Genomic DNA, 20,210 nt, shown 5'->3' with positions numbered 1-20,210 from the left:
TTTGTTGAAGAGGCTATCTTTTCTCCATTGCATATTTTTGGCACCTTTGTCTAGTATGAGAAAATTGTATTTATTTGGGTTTGTGTCCGTGTCCTCTATTCTGTACCATTGATCTACCTTTCTATTTTGGTACCAATACCATGCCGTTTTTGTTACTATTGCTTTGTAGTAGAGTTGAAGATCTGGTATTGCAATACCCCCTGTTTCACTCTTCCTGCTAAGGATTGCTTTAGCTATTCTGGGTTTCTTATTCTTCCAGATGAATTTCATGATTGCTTGCTCTATTTCTGTAAGGTACGTCATTGGGATTTTAATTGGAATTGCATTGAATTTGTATAGCACTTTAGGTAGTATGGCCATTTTGACAATATTAATTCTTCCTATCCAAGAACATGGAAGATCTTTCCATCTTCTAAGGTGTTCTTTAATTTCTTTCTTTAGTGTTGTATAGTTCTCATTGTAGAGGTCTTTCACCTCTTTTGTGAGATTGATTCCCAAGTATTTTATTTTTTTCGAGGCTATTGTGAATGGGGTAGTTTTCCTAATTTCTCTTTCTGAAGATTCATCACTTATGTATAAAAATGCGTTGGATTTATGGGCATTGATCTTGTAACCTGCTACTTTACTGAATTCACTTATGAGTTCTAAGAGTTTTCTGGTGGAATTTTCAGGTTCCTCTAAATATATAATCATGTCATCAGCGAACAGGGATAGTTTGAGTTCTTCTTTTCCAATTCGTATCCCTTTAATTTCTTTGGTTTGTCTAATTGCTCTGGCCAGAGTCTCAAGAACGATGTTGAATAGAAGTGGTGAAAGAGGGCATCCCTGCCTTGTTCCAGTTTTTAGGGGGAATGCTTTCAGTTTTTCACCATTTAGAATGATATTAGCCATGGGCTTAGCATAGATGGCCTTTACAATGTTAAGGAATGTTCCCACTATCCCTATTTTTTCTAGTGTTTTGAGCATGAAGGGGTGCTGTATTTTATCAAATGCTTTTTCTGCATCTATTGAAATAATCATGTGATTCTTGACTTTAAGTCTATTAATATGGTGAATTACGTTTATTGATTTCCTGATGTTGAACCAACCTTGCATCCCTGGGATGAAGCCCACTTGATCATGGTGCACTATCTTTTTAATATGTTTTTGTATGCGATTTGCTAAAATTTTGTTGAGAATTTTTGCATCGATGTTCATTAAGGATATTGGTCTGAAATTTTCTTTCCTTGATGAGTCTCTGTCTGGTTTAGGTATCAGGGTGATATTGGCTTCATAGAATGAGTTTGGGAGGGTTCCCTCCTCTTCTATTTTATGAAATACTTTGAGAAGTATTGGAATGAGCTCTTCTTTAAAGGTTTTGTAGAACTCGGCTGAGAACCCATCTGGTCCCGGACTTTTCTTTGTTGGAAGGCTTTTGATGACTTCTTCTATTTCAGTACTTGAAATTGGTCTATTTAAATTGTTTATGTCCTCCTCGTTCAGTTTAGGCAATTCATATGTCTCTAGAAACCTGTTGATGTCTTCGAAATTTTCTATTTTGTTGGAGTATAGATTTTCAAAATAGCTTCTAATTATGTTTTGTATTTCAATCCTGTCTGTTGTGATATTTCCTTGTTCATTCCGAATTTTAGTGATTTGGGTTTTCTCTCGTCTTCTCTTTGTTAGTGTGGCTAAAGGTTTATCAATTTTGTTTATTTTTTCGAAGAACCAACTATTTATTTTGTCAATTTTTTGTATTGTTTCTTTTGTTTCAATTTCATTGATTTCGGCTCTGAGTTTAACTATTTCCTGTCTTCTACTACTTTTGGTGTTGGTCTGTTCTTCTTTTTCTAGGGCTTTGAGCTGTAGGGTTAGGTCGTTTATTTGTTGAGTTTTACTTCTTTTATTAAATGCGCTCCATGAAATAAATTTCCCTCTAAGTACTGCTTTCATAGTGTCCCAGAGATTTTGATATGATGTTTCTTTGTTCTCATTTACCTCTAAGAATTTTTTAATTTCCTTCCTAATATCTTCTGTTATCCATTCATCATATAATAGCATATTGTTTAATCTCCAGATGTTGGAATAGTTTCTGTGTTTTACTCTTTCATTTATTTCTAACTTCAATCCATTATGATCTGATAGAATACATGGTAGGGTCTCTATCTTCTTGTATTTGCTAACATTAGCTTTGTGGCATAATATATGGTCTATTTTAGAGAAGGATCCATGTGCTGCTGAGAAGAAAGTGTATTCACTCTTGGTTGGATGGTATATTCTATAAATGTCCGTTAAGTCTAAATTATTGATTGTGTTATTGAGATCTATGGTTTCTTGTTCAATTTTTGTCTGGAAGATCTGTCCAGTGGTGAGAGAGGCGTGTTAAAATCACCTAGTATTATTGTGTTATGGTCTATTTGGTTTCTGAAATTGAGAAGGATTTGTTTGACATACATGGATGAGCCACTGTTTGGGGCATAGATGTTTATGATTGTTATATCTTGCTGATTTATGCTTCCCTTAAGCAGTATGAAATGACCTTCTTTATCCCTTCTGACTAACTTTGGCTTGAAGTCCACACTATCGGAAATGAGGATGGATACTCCAGCTTTTTTGCTGAGTCCATGCGCATGGTATGTTTTTCCCCATCCTTTCACCTTTAGTCTATGGGTATCTTTTTCTATGAGGTGAGTCTCTTGCAGGCAGCAAATTGTTGGATTTTTCTTTTTAATCCAATCTGCCAGTCTATGTCTTTTGATTGATGAATTCAGGCCATTAACATTCAGGGTTATTATAGAGATATGATTTGGTTTCCCGGTCATTTGGTTCATTTTTTAAATTCTATTTATTTATTTCTTTGACACAACTTGTTTCCTCCTTTATTTGACAATTCTTTTAGGATAATTCCTCCCTTTGCTGATTTGCTGCTTTGTTTTTCATCTCTTCCTCATGGAATATTTTGCTGAGAATGTTTTGTAATGCTGGCTTTCTTTTTGTAAATTCTTTTAGCTTTTGTTTATCATGGAAGGATTTTATTTCATCGTCAAATTTGAAGGTAAGTTTTGCTGGGTATAAGATTCTTGGTTGGCATCCATTTTCTTTCAGGGCTTGAAAAATGTTGTTCCAGGACCTTCTAGCTTTTAGGGTCTGGATTGAAAAGTCTGCTGATATCCGTATTGGTTTCCCCCTGAATGTAATTTGGTTCTTTTCTCTCACAGCTTTTAAAATTCTGTCTTTATTTTGTATGTTAGGTATTTTCATTATAATGTGCCTTGGTGTGGGTCTGTTGTAATTTTGTGTATTTGGAGTCCTATAAGCCTCTTGAACTTGATTTTCCATTTCATTCTTCAGATTTGGGAAATTTTCTGATATTATTTCATTGAATAAATTGTTCATTCCTTTGGCTTGTTTCTCTAGGCCTTCCTCAATCCCAATAATTCTTAAATTTGGCCTTTTCATGATATCCCATAGTTCTTGTAGATTCTGTTCATGATTTCTTACCATCTTCTCTGTTTGTTCAACTTTGTTTTCAAGGTTAAATATTTTGTCTTCAATGTCTGAGGTTCTGTCTTCCAGGTGTTCTATCCTATTGGATATGCTTTCTATGGAGTTCTTAATTTGGTTTATTGTTTCTTTCATGTCAAGGATTTCTGTTTGGTTTTTTTTCAATATCTCTAACTCTTTATTGAAATGATCTTTTGCTTCCTGTATTTGCTCTTTTAACTGTCGATTGGTGCGATCATTCAATGCTTGCATTTGCTCTTTCATCTCATCGTTTGCTTCTCTGATCATTTTAATTATGTACATTCTGAACTCCTTTTCTGTCATTTCTTCTGCCATGCTGTCATTGGGTTTTATTGATGTAACATCTAGATTTGTTTGCAGCATTTTCTTTCCTTGTTTTCTCATATTGTTCAGGTATCAGTTGACCGCTGAGATATTGCAGATTTCCTCTATTGACTTACAATGTCCCTGAAGATTTCTATATATATCCCCCCTTAGCCTTCAGTAGGCTGAAGTCTTGGAGGAAGTTGATAATGCGGAGCTCCACAAGGAAGCTGCCTCTCTAGGAGTGGTGGCCTTCAGGAGGGGTATAATCCCTGCTAGTGGGCAGAGGTGCCTCCACTTGTTGACCAATGGTCATCCAAAGGGGACCTAGGCTGCGGGCTGAGGCAAGGCCTGTTTGGGCCTGAGTCTCTAGTTTTACCGTCCTTGTGGGGAAACCTCACCCGGCAGGGAAGACTCACCCGGTGGGGAAGTCTCGCTGGTCAGTACCCTCCTAGAGGTTCCCCTCAATTACAGCTACCGCCTGGGCTGGGCTGCCTTCCTCTTCAAAGTTCTCAGGGGCCCGGCCCTACCTCCTGGGCCTGGGAGCCTCACCCTTCGCAGATGAATCTCCTTAGGCTGCCCCTCCTCAGAGAATATGCCCTCAGGCCTGGAACCTTTGCTCCGCCCTAAGCCTGTCTCTGTGCGGCTCTTCCACCCAGAAGCCTCCTAGATCCTGGGACCCTGCTCTGCCCCTAATTGCCTGGCTATGCGGCCCCTCCTCTGAGCAGCCACCTGGGGCCCCGTACAATCTCTCTGAGTCCCAGAGACCCGCCACACGCCTCTTCCTCCAGACAGCTGCCCAGTATTCCGGTGCGGTCACTAGGAGTCCAAGAAACTCACTGCTTGCCTCCACCTCCCACCAACCACCCGTAGCCCTGGGCAATCAATCACTCCGAGTCGAAGTGACCCTCCCCGTTCCTCCTCCTCCTCCAGATAACCCCCCGAGTGTTCAGGAGTGGTCGCTCTGGGTGGCTCTGAATCCACGTGACCCGCTGCACGGGTCCTATGGGCAACCGCCCGGAGCTCTGGTGCGGCCACTCAAGACCAGCGACCCACCATGCTTCCTCTCCAGGCAGCCCCCCTGTGTTCAGGCGCTGTCCCTTTAAGTCCAAACAACTCACCACTCGCCTTCTCCTCTGAGCAGCTGCCTGGAGCGCCAATGCAGTCACTGCGAGTCCAAAGGACCCGCCGCGCTTCTCCTCCTCCTCCTCCGAGCAGGCCCTGGGGTTCAGAAGTGGTCCGAGTCCAAACAGCCCGCCACGCAGCCTCTCCTCTGGCAACCGCCTGAAGCTCTGGTGTAGTCACCCCGAATCCAAGCGGCCGCGTTCCTCTTCCTCCTCCTCGTCCTCAGGGCAGGCCCCGGGGTTCAGAAGCGTCGTTCTGAGTCCAAACAGCTCGCCGCGGAGTTTCTCTTCTGGCAACCGCCTGTAGCTCTGGTGCAGTCTCTCCGAATCCAAGTGGCCATGCTCCTCCTCCTCCTCCTCAGGGCAGGCCCCGGTGTCCTGAGTCCACACAGCTCTCCTCGCCACTCCTCCCCTGGGCAGCCGCCGGATCCCCAGTGGTTGCTCCGAGTCCCAGCGCTGTGCCGAGCGGCCTCCTTTTCGGCGCTCCTAGTTGTCCGAGTTCACTGCTCCAGCGGGGGGAGGGGCGTCTCACTGGCAGCTCTACTTCACAAAGTTTCCTGCGTTCCGGGACCACTGTCCCATCCGGGACGCCTCCCCAATGGGAGAGACTCACCCGGCTGCTTTGAGTTGGTTCCAAGTGTCTCAATATCTCCTCTTTTGAATCCTGAGTCCTGGAGCAACATGAAATGCAGCCACCCTCTAGGCCGCCATCTTGAAAAACCCTCTCTGGATTTTCAATGACATAAAGCAATGAATTCCTTTGTGTGTGTTAAGCCTTTTGTTGCTTACAACTCAATCGATGGCACATTAACTGATACGCCACGTCTGGGGCGTTTCCACACTTTCTGTCTCAATTAATTTTTACCACCATCCATTGATGGAAATTTTATTATCTCCTTTTGGCAAATGAAGAAACTGAGGTAAGAGATGTCAAGTGTTCTTTACAAGTTTAAACTGCTGGTCAGTGGTGAACCCAGAACATGGTCTCAGGTGTGTTCAGACCTATAGCCTCTGCCTTCCACCATGCTTTAGGAGCGCTTGTTGAAATACTTGGGGATTCAGCACTTAGGTGAGATGCCCCCACATCACCCTCTGCAATAATTCTACAGATAACTCCCAAGAGAGATTGTTCCTATTGTCATAGGACCTGCCACATTTCACCCGTGGCATCCTGTTCCAGTGGTGTAGTTCTTGCAAGTATTGATGAATTTTAAAGGATGACAGTAAATCTCTCATTGCAGGAGACTCTGCACAAAGATCTGAAAGTACTCTTATTGCACCTTAGGCAGCAGAACTTAACTCCAAGGTCCCAAAAGTAATCCTTTGTCTAATATAAACTTATCTAACCTCAAATATCAATCTGTTTAGATAAGTCATTTAAAATCGTCTTCTCATTTGAAAATTGGGAGTTAGTGGACATGGTGGTACACACTTGTAAATCCAGCAACTCAGGAAGCTGAAGCAGGAGGATCCCAAGTTCAAGGCCAGCCTCAGCAACTTAGCAAGGCTCCAAGCAACTTAGTGAGACCCTGTCTCAAAATAAAAAATGAAAAGGGCTGGGGATGTGACTCAGTGATTAAGTGCCCCTGGGTTCAATGCCCAATACTCTCCTTGCCCCCCCACACACACAAAAAAAAAAAAAAAAAGAAAAGAAGAAAAGGAAAATTGGGAGTTAACAACATGAATCTTCTTTGTACTCAGAGAAGTTTATAAGTGGAATCAGACTGAGAAAAATAACCTAAAAAGATGCTAAGGGCTGGATTTTTTCCAGTAATAACAGACAATGAAATAATCTCACATTGATGATATGATCAGGATTTCCAATGTGCTGATTTCATCCCTACATTGTCTAGCTTGAGTTCCCTATTAGCAAACAAACAAAATATTTTCATTGTAAAATACACACGTGTGCATGACTCCTAAATAGTCAAGGAGTTTTTCCAGCCTGAATAAAAAAGAAAATCTTTCAAAGACCTGGAACCACATCTGGTATCTGGGGCTGAAGAATCCTCCAACATTCTACTCCGGCTTCTGCTTAGCCAGCCCTGTGACAGGAGACTCACCACACTTCATGATGCCCAAACTCTATTTCAGACATTTTTCTCTGGTCCAAAGTATCCTGTGTTTTGAACCCAAATTTGTATCTCTCCAAGAAATAGGCTTTGAAGTTGGTGGACCTGAGTTCTAAAGATTGTTCTCTAAGTACCTACCTGGTAATCTTAGGCTGCTACTTCACCCTTCCAAGGCCAGGATCCTTAGTTTTTAAAACAGAGATAAGGGGCTGGAGTTGTAGCTCAGTGGTAGAGCACTTGCCTAGCATGTGTGAGGCACTGAGTTGGATTCTCAACACCACATAAAAATAAATAAATAAAATAAAGGTCTATCAACATCTAAAAAATTATTTTATAAAAAAATAAATATGGAGCTAATCCCTACCACAGACCATTAATATATGGTTTAAAAGAGATACTGAGTGCCAGGTGTAGGGGTGCACACCTACAATTCCAGCTACCCAGGAGACTGAGGCAGGAGGATTGCAAATTTGAGGACAGCCTGGGCAACTTAGCAAGATCCTCTCTCAAAATAAAATAAGAAAAGGGATGGGGGCGGTGTAGCTTCGTGGTGGAGCATTTACTTAGCAAGTGCCAGGCCCTGGATTCAATCCCCAGTACTAAGAGAAAGAGGTACTGTGTATAAAGTGCATAGCACCTAGACCTGGCACAGAGGGTAAGCCTGGACACATGATAGCTATTATTAGCTCTCTTAGAGGATACCCCTGAGGCTACCGAATAGGGTTGCCAGATTTAGCTAATGAAAATAAGGGAAATCAGGCCCTGGTTTCCATCTCCAGCAATGTGGAAAAAAAAAGCCAAAAAAAAAACAGGAAGCCCATTGAAATTTGAATTTCAGATAACACTTTTTTTTTTAAGTATAAGTATGGTTCATGCAATATTTGGGACATACTTATACCAAAATATTATTGTTCATCTGAAATTCAAATTTCCCTGAACATCCTTCTGTATTTTATCTAGCACCCCTTCTGTTTATGCAATGGGACCATCAAGGATGGGAAACAGGTTGAGGATTCCTTGTAGGGAATACTTAGAATTGGGGATTTATGTAGATTTTAAAATGTGTGTGCATACATCATGAGACGTCTGGGGGATGGGATCCAAGTCTAAACATGAAGTTAATTTACAATTCACATACGTCTTCTACACAGAGCCTGAAGGAACTAGTGTACAATATATTTGCATTTTGACTGTGACTCATCCCGTAAGGTCAGGTGTGGAATTTTCCACTTGTGGCAGTCACTTTGGTGCTCAAAAAGTTTATATTCTGGAGCATTTTCAGATTTCAGATTTTCAGATTAGGAAGGATCAGTCTCTAGTGGAAATAAATGGTGCGATCACAGCAGAAAGGATATAAAGGCAACTCCACAAACCCAGTGGAGACACTTGAACAGGAATACCCGCTGCCCAGCGTGGAATCAGCTTCAGATGCTTAAATACACACCCAGCCATGCAGGGAAACACACAGCTCCTCACAAAGGTCCGTCTCCTCCTCACTTGGAGATCTCTATTCTTCTGAAAAAAAAAAAAAAAAACCAACCTTAAGAACTAACACTTGACATGAGGCACCATATAATTTACTATCACCCTCATAGAAAAGAAGTTTTTTTGTTGTTGTTGTTTTTGGTGTGTGTGTGTGTGTGTGTGTGTGTGTGTGTGTGTTTTGTGGTGCTAGGGATTGAACCCAGGGCTTTGTGCTTGTGAGGCAAGCACTCTACCCAGCGGAGCTATATCCCCAGCCCATGAAAGAAGTTTTAGCTCAAAAAATTTATCAAGTGTCTACTTGTTCCAGATTGTTTAATTTAAACTTTCAAATATCTGTTGAGCATATTTTTTGTCTCAGCTGCAGTAATGGTGGATATAAACTAAGACTAAAACAGGACCCCACCTTCAAGAATTTCACTCTCTGAGTGGGAGAAAATCTTTTCCACACACACTTCAGACAGAGCACTCATCTCCAAAGTTTATAAAGTACTTAAAGAACTTTACACACAAATATAAAGAACCCAATCAATAAATGGGCTAAGGAAATGGGCAGACACTTCACAGAATAAAATATATACATAATCAACAAATATATGAAAAAGTGCTCAGCATCTCTGGTAATTAGAGAAATGCAAAGTAAAATCACCCTAAGATTTCATCTAATTCCAATTAGAATGGCTGTTATCAAGAACACAAGCAATAAGTGTTGGCGTGGATGTGGGGAAAAGGCACACTCATGCATTGTTGGTAGAGTTGCAAATTGGTACAGCCACTCTGGAAAGCAGTATGGAGATTCCTCAGAAAGCTTGGAATGGACCCGCCATTTGACCCTGCTATCCCACTCCTCGTTTTATACCCAAAGGACTTAAAATCAGCATACTACAGTGATGCAGCCACATCAATGTTCACAGCAGCTCAATTCACAATAGCTAGATTGTGGAACCAACCTAGATGCCCTTCGATTGATGAATGGATAAAAAAAACTGTGGTATATATACACAATGGAATATTACTCAGTCATAAAGAAGAGTAAAATATGGCATTTGCTGGTAAATGGATGAAGTTGGAAAATATCATGCTAAGTGAAATAGGCCAAGCCAAAAAAACCAAAGGCTGAATGTTTTCTCTGATAAGTGCATGACAATATATAATGATGGGAGGTGGCGGGGGGAAGAGAAGAATGAAGGAACTTTGGATGGTGTAGAGGAAAAAGTGGTAGGAGGAGGTGGAAATGGAAAAACAGTAGAATGAAACAGACAGTATTACCCTATATATATGTATGACTATATGAATGGTGTGAATATACATTGCGTACAACCATAGAAATGAAAAGCTGTACCCCATTCGTGTACAATGAATCAAAATGTGTCTGTAAAAATAAAAAATATTTTAATTAAAAAAAAGAATTTCACTCTCTGTGCAATGGTCTCTGACAATTTTTTAGTATTTGTCACTTGAATAAAAAGAGAAAAATTGTATAAATATGTATATAAATATAAATTTATATATTAATCATATATATCCTACCATATATAATAATGACCAGCATATATGCATATGTATATAATATGCATATAATAAAACATTTTTTGTTTGTTTGTTTGTTTTGAGTACCTGGGATTGAATCCAGAGGCAATTTACCACTGAGTCATATCCCATGCCCTTCTGATTTTTCATTTTTTTTTTTTGGGGGGGGGGGTTTGTTTCATACATTTTAATGCTTCTATATATACAATTTCCTTAATCCTTTTACTTTTACAAAATTGAGAAAATATACTCTTCTGAAATATTTCAGTTGAAATACTACCTTTTCACATCAATCAAACCTGCTATTATAATTTCTAATCACTGTGGAATATTCCTTTCTAGGGATATACCATAATTTAACAAATTTCCTATTAAGAACATTTACATTTTCTATTATTTCACAGGACAAATTCTTAGAAATTGCTGGTCATATGGAGACTGGTGTATCTACGGACAGGAGCTGACCACAGGAGAGATTCTAGACCATATTCATTTAGTTTATGTTTATGGTGTGTCCATTATTTGCACGACACTGTGACAGGTGCTGGGGATACAGAAGGGAACAAGACTGCTACCGTTTGTGTTCTTTCTCCCCTGGTGGCACGTCTGGGCACAGGCCTGGCACTGTGGCCTAGCTGACCAGTGTCAGGAGTGCTATACACAGTGCTAGAGTGCGTGGCTGGCACATTCCAGGCCCTCGGCTCGATCCCCAGCAACACACCCACAGTTCTCTGCAGATTTTGCTGGGGTATAGCTGGGTGCACTGTGCTTACCTAAGAGTGCTACGTGAATGACTCAGCCCTGAGGAGACAGTGGAGCCCGCTCGGCACTGATGGCACACATTCAGCCACTTTCCTTTCTCTGCTCTCTCCTGTACAGGTGGCCCAGATCCCCTTGCAGCAGGCTTCTGCTAAGGGGCGGCCTGCACAAGGCACTTGGAGACTAGAAGGCAGAAGGAGGCACGTGTTGGCCAAGGGACACGAGAGCACAGGCTGTCGTGAGGGCAGCAGCAGTGGACAGCCTGGGGTTCATGGAGTCACTGGGAGGCGTGGGCGGGTGATATTAGTGCCCCTTGCAGGGGCTGCAGCAGCTACCTGCAGTCCCCAGTTCTGGATAATCCAACCTTTCCCCACTGGCTCCTTCATTCCACTTGACAACTTTTGAAACCCAAAGCCCTGTAAATTCTCTGTTTAAATTAATTATACTTGTTTTGTTTTCCTGAATGACAAAAAAACCTGCCATTGAAATTATCCTTGAAAAGCCAACAAGTCCTGATGCTTCCGACAAACCTGACGACCAGATTTTTTATCAAGAAACTGCTGCTCTTTCTTTGTTCAGCTGAATGCCACGTGAATGCAGTGACCAGCTTTCAGAGGATAGCAGACATGAGACGTACCATTCGCAGACACTAGGATGCCATCCAGGAAGATGAGTTGTGCACGTGGTGACAGGTACAAGGGACATACACCAGCTGGAGGAAGAGCAGATCCACACGCCACCTGATGCCTTTCTGTACCAGGAACGTACACCGCATCTGGGCCTGGCGAATAGAGTGCACAGTGGCGTGTCTCTTTGCTGAGCGTGCAGTGGACCTGCAAATCCACACCACAGAGGCGTCCTATTTCTGCTGCCGCGGGAGGCCCTGGAGCCTGTTCTGCAGCCCCATGGGCGTGTGCACTCACTTCTCTACAGCAGCTCAGAAGTACTGAACCCCTTCACGGCCTCTTTCTTTTCACACCCAAACTTTCATCTGAGTGTTAGTAAGTTGTACATGCTCAATAGAAGTGATCATCTCCTCTGGCCACTGTACATTCTTTAATAACCATCAGTGCTGAACAGAACTTTACCAAGTGCCACAGACTGGATGCCAAATGTCCCTCAAGGGTGCATGTGTTAAAGGTTTGGTTCCCAGGGTGCTGCTATCAGGAAGTGGTGGAACCTTTAAGCTGAGGGGCCTGGGGCAAGGTCTTCAGGTTGGGGGGTGTACCTTGAAGGAGACTGGGACCTCCACCCTCTCTCCTCTCTTCTCTTGCTTCCTGGCCATGAGGCGAGCAGTTTTACTCTGCCATGCACTCCAGCCATACTGTGCTGCCTCGCCATAGGCCCAAAGCAACAGGACCAACTGACCACGGAGTGGAACCTCCAAAATGGTGAGTCAGAACAGACCTTTTCTCTTCCATCAGTGGATTATCTCAGGCATTTTGTTAGAGTGATGGAAAGCTAACAGATTAACATGTATACAAATAAAGCCAAACTAAGAAAAAAGGAAAAGAAATGGTAACCTCTGCTTAACTTTGTTCTTCTATGTCTTCTCCTTCACTATCAACTTCACAATGAAAGATATCTCTAAACAGGAAAACCTGCTTGGGTGCTGTGGGAGTCTGGATTCTGGTGCCTTTTCTCTTCATCTTCTTTTCTAACTTTTCTTTAAGCAAAGGTAGACTAGTCTCGTAAAGGTAGTCGATGATCTCTGGAAATGTCTTTCTCTGCCAAAAGGGAACACAGGTCGCCTTCAGCTTATAAAACTTAGTTTGGACATAAGATGGAGGCACATCGCCTATGGCACTAGCAAGATCTTCCCAATCAATTTCATTAGCATCTTCCACATTTATTTCATACAATCTTTCAATAAGGTTGATTTTGGCCTGTAGTGCGTTCACTCCACGATACACAAACCCGCCATTAGTCATCCTCTTGGTCAGAATTTCTGTCCACTTACTTTTGCACTGCATCCAATTTCTGGTTTCCACTTTAGCTTCCACTTCTACCCAGGATATGCCCTTGTAGAGTCTTTCCCGGACGATTGACAGGCGACCTTCAGGATTCTCTTGGAGCTGTGAATCCATCTCTTCCATCTCCTGGGGAGACATTTTCTTTAGAATCACCTCTTCGACAGCCTTGATGAGCCTCCGTGTTTCCGTCTTATTCCAAGCACCGTGATTTCTCTGACTGCTGATCTGGGAGAACTTCAGGGCAACTGAGAGGCTGCTTCGGGCCACGATGGCCCCGATCTTTTTCCAGTCGTTCCCATGGAGGGAATGGTATGCCTTCAACTTCTCCGTATCTCCTTGGCTGTACCTTTGTAATTATTGACATCAAACATCTTCTTTGCTCCATAGTATACAAGTTTCCAGGGACGAGCGATGCCCTTACCAATGTGCAATCTAAATGCGTGCTTCCTTTTCAGCTGGGTTATGGCTGACTTCTCCTCTGGGTATCTGTCTGTGTACAGCAGCTTGTCTGCATTTTCAATTCCTGTCAGGGACAGAAATTCTTGTACATGTTTCTCTATCTGCTTATTTTCCTTGACAGAAAATTTGCCAAATTTAATAGCAACTCCTTGAGCTTTAAATTCTTTAAACCGTCCCAGGTCATCGCGGTACATTCGCTTGATAGTAGTGGCCGCCCTGTCCTTGATGTCAGGAATGAACTCCTGGAGCTGCCTTACAGCGCAATCCAAATCCACGTCCGAGTCACCAGAATCCCTCCCGGCTTCACCTGAGCATCTTGCTGTGGAATCTCCAGGAGATGCCAAACCGCGATCTTCCCCATGCTCTTCCTCATCCACAGGGTTTAACCCTGCAAGACCGTCGCCGCCAGTCTTCCGACCCAGAAGTCTGATTTTTCATTTTGAGATAGGGTTTCGCTAAGTTGCCTAGGGCCTTGCTAAGTTGCTGAGCCTGGCCTCGAACTCATGATCCTCCTGCCTCAGCCTCCTGAGCAGCTGGATTACAAATGTGCACCACAACACCCAGCAAGAAAAGTCTTTTTGAAAGCATGTTAGTATGAAAGAGGGTATGGCAGAGAACCAGCGCCAAATTAGTATAATTTAAGCATAGAGTGCAGTTGACAAAAGAGAATTAACTTCCATTTTAAAAGTTTATGCATGGGTCTGGGGGTGTAGCTCAGTGGTAGAGCACTTGCCTAACATGTATGAGGCACTTGGTTTGATTCCCAGCACCACCAAAAATAAAAATAAGTTTATACAATATAGATAAAATCCCAGAAACAAAACAAATGTAAACTCTGAAAATAATTTGTTCAGATTCAATCTTAGAAAGATCACTCGGCAGGTCGGGTACAGTGGCACATGCCTGTAATTCCAGTGGCTCAGGAGGCTGAGACAGGAGGATTGAAATTCAAAGCCTGCCTCAGCAACTTAGCCAGGTCTTGTCTCCAAATTAAAAAAGGACTGGGGACGTGGCTCAGTGATTGAGCACCTAGGTTCAATCCCAGTACCAAATTAAAAAAAAAAAAAAAAAAAAAAAAAACACTCTACAGGAGATGAGAACATTCTAAATGAAGTCTTAGAAAGTTGAATTAAAGCAGTACATTACATTAGATTATTATGTCCAAATAGTATATACCCTGGGATTACCCAAAGACTTAACTACTATTAATAAGAAAATAATATGCAAATTATTATGGCTAATTATTAGCACAGGAACGTTGTGAGAATTAAATGAGTTGATGTACATAAAGCACTTAGACACAGTCTGGCATAGAGTAATTTCTAATATTGGTTTTGCTGTTATAGTAAAGTATATTAAACATTAAGTTTGCCATTTTAACCAATTTTAAGCGTACATTTCAGCAGCATTAAGTCTATTCATATTGTTGTGTGACCTTCACTACTAACCAACTCCAGAAATTTCTCATTACACACCAAACTGAAACTCAGTGCCCTTTGAACAATAATTGCTCATTCTGGCCTTCTCTCAGCTCCTTGTAACCTCAACTTTCTTTCCTGTCTTTCTGAGTTTTTCTACTCTGAGGACCTCTCTTGTAAGTGCGATCATACATTTGTCTTTTTGTGAATGGTTATTTCACTTAGCATAATGTTAAGGAGTTCATTAGTATCACAGCATGTTCCAGAATCTCATTTCTTTTTTTTCTTTTTTTTCTTTTTTTTTTTTTTTTTTGGTACCAGGGATTGAACCCAGGGGCACTCACCCCCTAAGCCACATCCCCAGTCCTTTTAAATATTTTATTTTGAGACAGGGTCTTACTAAGTTGCTTAAGGCTTCACTACGCTGCTGAGGCTGACTCTGAACTTGTGATCCTCCTGCCTCAGCCTCCCAAGCTGCTGGGATGTGCCACTGCACCTGACCTCATTCCTTTTTAAAGCTGAATAATATTCCATTACATACACACACACACACACACACACACACACACACACACACACACATAAAATCCATTCATCTGCTGATGGACATTTGAGTTTTTCCCACCTTTTGGCTATTGTAAATAATGCAGCTTGTGGACCAAGATGAGTACATATCTCCCTGAGTGTCCGCTTTCAGTGATTTTGAGTATATACTTAGGTTTTGGGATCATACGATAATTCTGTGTTTAATTTTTCTTTGTTTTGTTTCTTTGTCGTTGGGTTTTGTTTTGTTGCAGTACTGGGGGTTGAACCCAAGGGCACTCTACCACTGAGCTACATTACCCCAGACCTTTTTAGTATTCTTATAATTTTAATCTTATTTTGAGATAGGGTCTCTCTAAATTGCCCAGGCTGGCCTCAGATTTGCCATCCTCCTGTCTCAGCCTGGGTCACTGGGATTGCTGGTGGAGGCCATACTCTTTCCACAGTGGCTGTACCCGTTTACATTTCCATTCCCACAAGCAGCTCAGGAGGGTTCTGTTTCTCCACATTCTTGTCAACACTTACTATTTTCTGGTGTTGCCATTGAAAATAGTTCTCTTAATAGATGTAAAGTAGTATCTATTTTGATCTTGATTTACACTTCCCTAGTGATCCTACATCAGTTCCTAACTACAATTACATAACAATTAAAAAGAGTAAAATGAGCCTATGAAACAGAGAATTCAGACAGGAGGAAGGTTTAAGGAATGCCAGTTATCTACCCGCCTGCCTTAAGGACTAAAGTTTGCATTGCATTCCTAAGTAAAGTTAATTTTTGAATGAGATTATTAAGTAATGGTAGAGTTTTAGAGAGCTTCTCAAATTCAAATTAACACAACAGAGGGAGAATCAAAGGCTTGGCAAAACCAGAACTCCAGACTGAGGATCTAGAACTTACTTAGCTCCTAAGCAAACATGAAGACAATAGAAACTCACCCTACTTAAACTGTCTTAAATTTGCTTATCTGAAGCTTAAATTCTGCGTTAAATAGTAACGGTACATCAGAGGCATGCCAGTTTCCAGCCTGAAGGTCAGGTGAGGCATTGAATGAGATGCATTGAGTCACGGGGAACCACCTGGGTTCTTGAGTAAGAAACTGATACGATGAAAACAATGTCTGAGGAATGCGGCCCCACCTGAGAGAAAGGAGAGAGTCCTGGGCTTGAGGTCAGATAGATCTGAGTTCTAATCTCAGCACAGAGACCAACTGTGACCTTAAGCAATTCAGTTGACCTAAGCCTCACTTTCCTCATCTGTAAGATGATCATAGTATTTGCCTCATAGAATTGATACAAGAATTAAATAAAATAATGTATAGAATAGCTTAGCATCACGCCTGCTAGTAGCTTTTCAGTATGCATTCCTTCATCCTTTCACTTATTGGTAAGCATGGGTATGGCTTCCAAAAACCAAAGACACCGTTTCCATCAAGGAGTTGCGTCTGGAAGGGGAATCTGTGAATGTATACATATATAAGCTAACTTAAAAAGTGAGATATTATAAAGAGACAGAACAGGGTACAATGAGAGAATAAAAGAAAGAACCTATTCTGGGCCAGGGGCAGATGCAGAGGTTTTGGGCCTCTCTTCTCTGAGGAAGCTCCATTTGAGCCCTGAAGGCTGCATAGGAAAGAGCAGAAGGAGGGCTTTCCATAGCAGAAGCCAGCAGAGGGGCCTAAGAAGATCCAACAGAGTGAAGGGTAGGGGAAACCAGGGAGAAAGAGGGTCGAAGGCAAGACTTCAGATCCAGGCTATGTAAGACTGACACAAGCTCAACCCCTCACCCTCTACCCTCGTGACTATCCTGGAGATCAAGTTCTACTCTGTGGCTTTAGGGCTGGGGCCTTGACATAAGCATCTGAGTTAACACAAAAGTATATTCAGGAGCCTTGGCACATCGGTTAGATGGTCAGAGAACCCAGAGTGTGCGACCTGTGTCTCGTGTCAAAAGGGTACAGCAGAAGGTCTTGCAACAGCTGGGTAGAGAGCTCTGTACAGCACCCCCATCCCCTTCCACAGGACCTGTGTGACCCGAGTCCCACTCATTCACAGCTAAGTCCCAGTCTGTATTTGAAATCACCCCTTTCTGGCCAGGGGCAGTGGCACACACTTGTAATCCCAGCAACTTGGGAGGCTGAGGCAGGAGGATCGCAAATTCCCAGCCAACTTCATCAATTTAGCAAGACCCTAAGCAACTCAGGGTGACCCAGTCTCAAAACAAAACATAAAAAGGGGCTGGGATGTGGGGATATTGAGCACTCCTGGCTTCAATCCCTGGTACAAAAAAAGAAAAAGAAAAAGAAATCACCCCTTCTTTATGGTTACGGGTTGGGGCTTCAGTAGCAATCTCCAGAAATGATTTCAACATTCTTCCCTGGTCCTCAATCCTGGGAATGTGAAGACACTTTGGCATTCCAAGACCTTAAAGGACCCTGACTCTGCACTGTGTGAAAGTGCCTCAGAGTGTATCTTCAGAGAGCCAGTTACTCTAGAAAAATAGCCATCTTCTCCCCGGGGAGCCACCCTTCACCTGGCCTGAACACCTTGACATTTGAGGTGGAGGAAGTAGGCTGACGGGAGGAGAGGTGAGGGAGGCCAGAGGCCACTGGAGACTGGGACTTATCTGTGATTGCCCTGGGAGATTAGCTTCAGGCCAACACTGTCTGTGTGGGTATCACATCAGTGCCAGACTCTCTCTTCTCACAGGTCAGTTGGAATAATGAATGAATTGACATCTTGAGCTGGGGACAGTCCATAGGGGTAGGGGACAGGCAGAGTCCAGAGAAGGCAGGAGGCAACCCATAGTAAGGAGCCTGGCTGACAGACACCTTGTCTGAGAGTCACTAGCATGGATGAGCGCTGACAATCCCCTTTCCCCAGAGAAGGTCTCAAACCCTGGTAGGAGGAAAGCAGCGGAGAGAGAGGCAGGGAAACCGGAGGCCGTTCATGAATCCATCTGGAGCGTCAGTCCCTGCCCCTACTCCTTCAGACACTGGTCCTATTGTTGGCGAGCAACTTGGCAGTTTCTCTGAAGTGGCTAAAATTTGGCACATCCTCCAAGGCCTTTCCTGGTCAGATCAGGTGACTGTTTCCCTGAGACGTTTAGAGAAAGAAAGGATTACCTGCCTCTCCCCTCCCCCTTGAAGGCAGGTGAGACTAAATTCATTTAACTGACCAGCGCTGCCAGTTTACAAATAAAACATAAGCTATAAATGCTGCCTTTGTTCGGCTGAAGCAGGCCTCCTGGCAGCCAGGTTAGATTAGCAATTTGTCCTTTGTCAGAGGATTAGCAGAGCCTCATTGTTTTAATGTTTATTTATCAATTTGCATCTTCTAGCAGTTTCACCCGGACTCCAGGCCCCAATTCCCCCACATCCCTAACTTATAAACGGGACTGCTCATTTTACCTCCTAGGCCAAAGACCACACAAAGCTGGATTAGAGCACACCTCTGGGAAACACGTGCAAATCCCCCTCAGCTTTTCTTCTGCTCAGGTTCAAGTTATTTGGCTGAAGAGCAGAAATGACAATCCCAGCAAGGGACAAGAGATGGTTCATCCACAGGGACACTTTCTCACCTGTACATGTGCCATTTCTCACACAAAATTCTGCATTCAATGATATTTATGGAATAAATAGAGTACTAGTTTTGATGCCAATCTGCCCTCAGGTGGTTGGAGAAGTCTCTGCAAGCCCAAAGATTTCCTTTAGATTTTGGCATGGTTGCGTGGATCTGAGGTGGGTAACGATGACCTCTCCAAGCTGACAATGCACGGACAAGGTTCTCCAAAGATGCTGACCAATGGTTATCATGTTCTCCCAAAAAAAAAAAAAAAAAAAAAAAATTATATGTTCGGCTCCTAATTGTACATGATTCTTCACAGGGGAATGCTTTAGCTCAGCATGACAGTGCTTGCCTAGCATGCACAAGGCCCTGGTTTGATCCCTAGTTTCACAAAAATAAATAAAATAAAAAGACAAAATTCAATGTAGCCTCCTTAACTACAAAAATGCAACAGTCTGACCAGGGATACTGATCATGGGGGGTCCATGCATGTATGGGCCAGGGGTATACAGGAACTCTGTGGCTTCCTCTCAATTTTGCTGTGTACCTAAAACTGCATTTTTTTTTTTAATTTTAAAGCTTTCCTATTTTTTCAGAGCTGCAAAAATATTTTTCCAAATGAAAGCTTATGTGAAATAAGCAATATTGTGTCATATTGGCCCTCGTGGCGCACCTCAGAGGGATGTGCTGGTTCTGTAGGACACCGTTCAAAACTCCCGGATTAGGTAAGGGCATCCATCTACTCTCCTTCAGCGTGGGCTCTGAGATGAGCTATTTCTTTGCCTACTCATCCTCCCTACTGTACCAGGCATCCCACCAGGTAATGACCTTAGTCTTGCTTCTTAACTCCTAATTTGCATATTTTAGTTGTCAGCAAACATTTTGGAAAGACTTGTTTCAAAACTTCCAACAAGTCACCTCTCTACACTTGGACATTCAAAGTCCTTCACAACTAGGCTTCAATTTAATGTTTCAGTTTTGTTCCTTCTAACACCTGAACTTTCACCTCTTACCTCCAACTAGTTTTAACCACTCAGCATCCATAACAGGACTCGTAAAGTCCTAATTCACTCTTTGTTACAATAAGAATGCAGGCTTGTTCATTGTGACCAACTTCAGACCACTTCAGCCTTTAAAGTTCAACTAGTAGAGTCTTCAAATTTTTGCTGCTCCTGGGCTAATACTAGCTCATAGGGCAATGTGTGTGTGTGTGTGTGTGTGTGTGTGTGTGTGTGTGTGTGTTGTTATTTGGGATTGTGAACTTATATTCTATGAGACTTTATCTGTCTGAATTCAATGCAGCCTGCATTGACGGCATATCCTTCCAGATCAGTTCTTCATTTGTCTCTGCCAGGTTCCCAAACCCACAGAGTAATATCATCAAAGCACTATATTTGCATAAACCAGTTGGCTTTGGTGCTCCTGGACCACCTGGGTAGAGTCAGTTTAAACCCCAAACCTCTGTGAGAGAGCTATTGT

General features: G+C 42.5%; 1 protein-coding gene and 1 long non-coding RNA gene across 2 annotated transcripts in view; both read right to left on the bottom strand.

Moving 5' to 3' along the window:
- The window catches only part of LOC306642548, a 506,277-nt gene that overhangs the window by 446,247 nt on the left and 39,820 nt on the right, over positions 1–20,210 (bottom strand). The gene's annotated exons all lie outside the window — the stretch shown is intronic.
- LOC306643295 (transcription termination factor 1-like) lies at positions 10,453–13,602 on the bottom strand. Its single transcript, XM_079109352.1, is given in 3 exon segments — positions 10,453–11,555; positions 12,298–13,095; positions 13,101–13,602. Coding segments are annotated over 2 exon segments (1,092 nt in total). The 5' UTR covers positions 13,401–13,602; the 3' UTR covers positions 10,453–11,555; positions 12,298–12,303.

Source organism: Sciurus vulgaris (genome assembly GCF_902686455.1).
Source record: "Sciurus vulgaris genome assembly, chromosome: 13".
Taxonomy (NCBI): Eukaryota; Metazoa; Chordata; class Mammalia; order Rodentia; family Sciuridae; genus Sciurus; species Sciurus vulgaris.
This window is presented reverse-complemented; position numbering and strand designations above follow the sequence as displayed.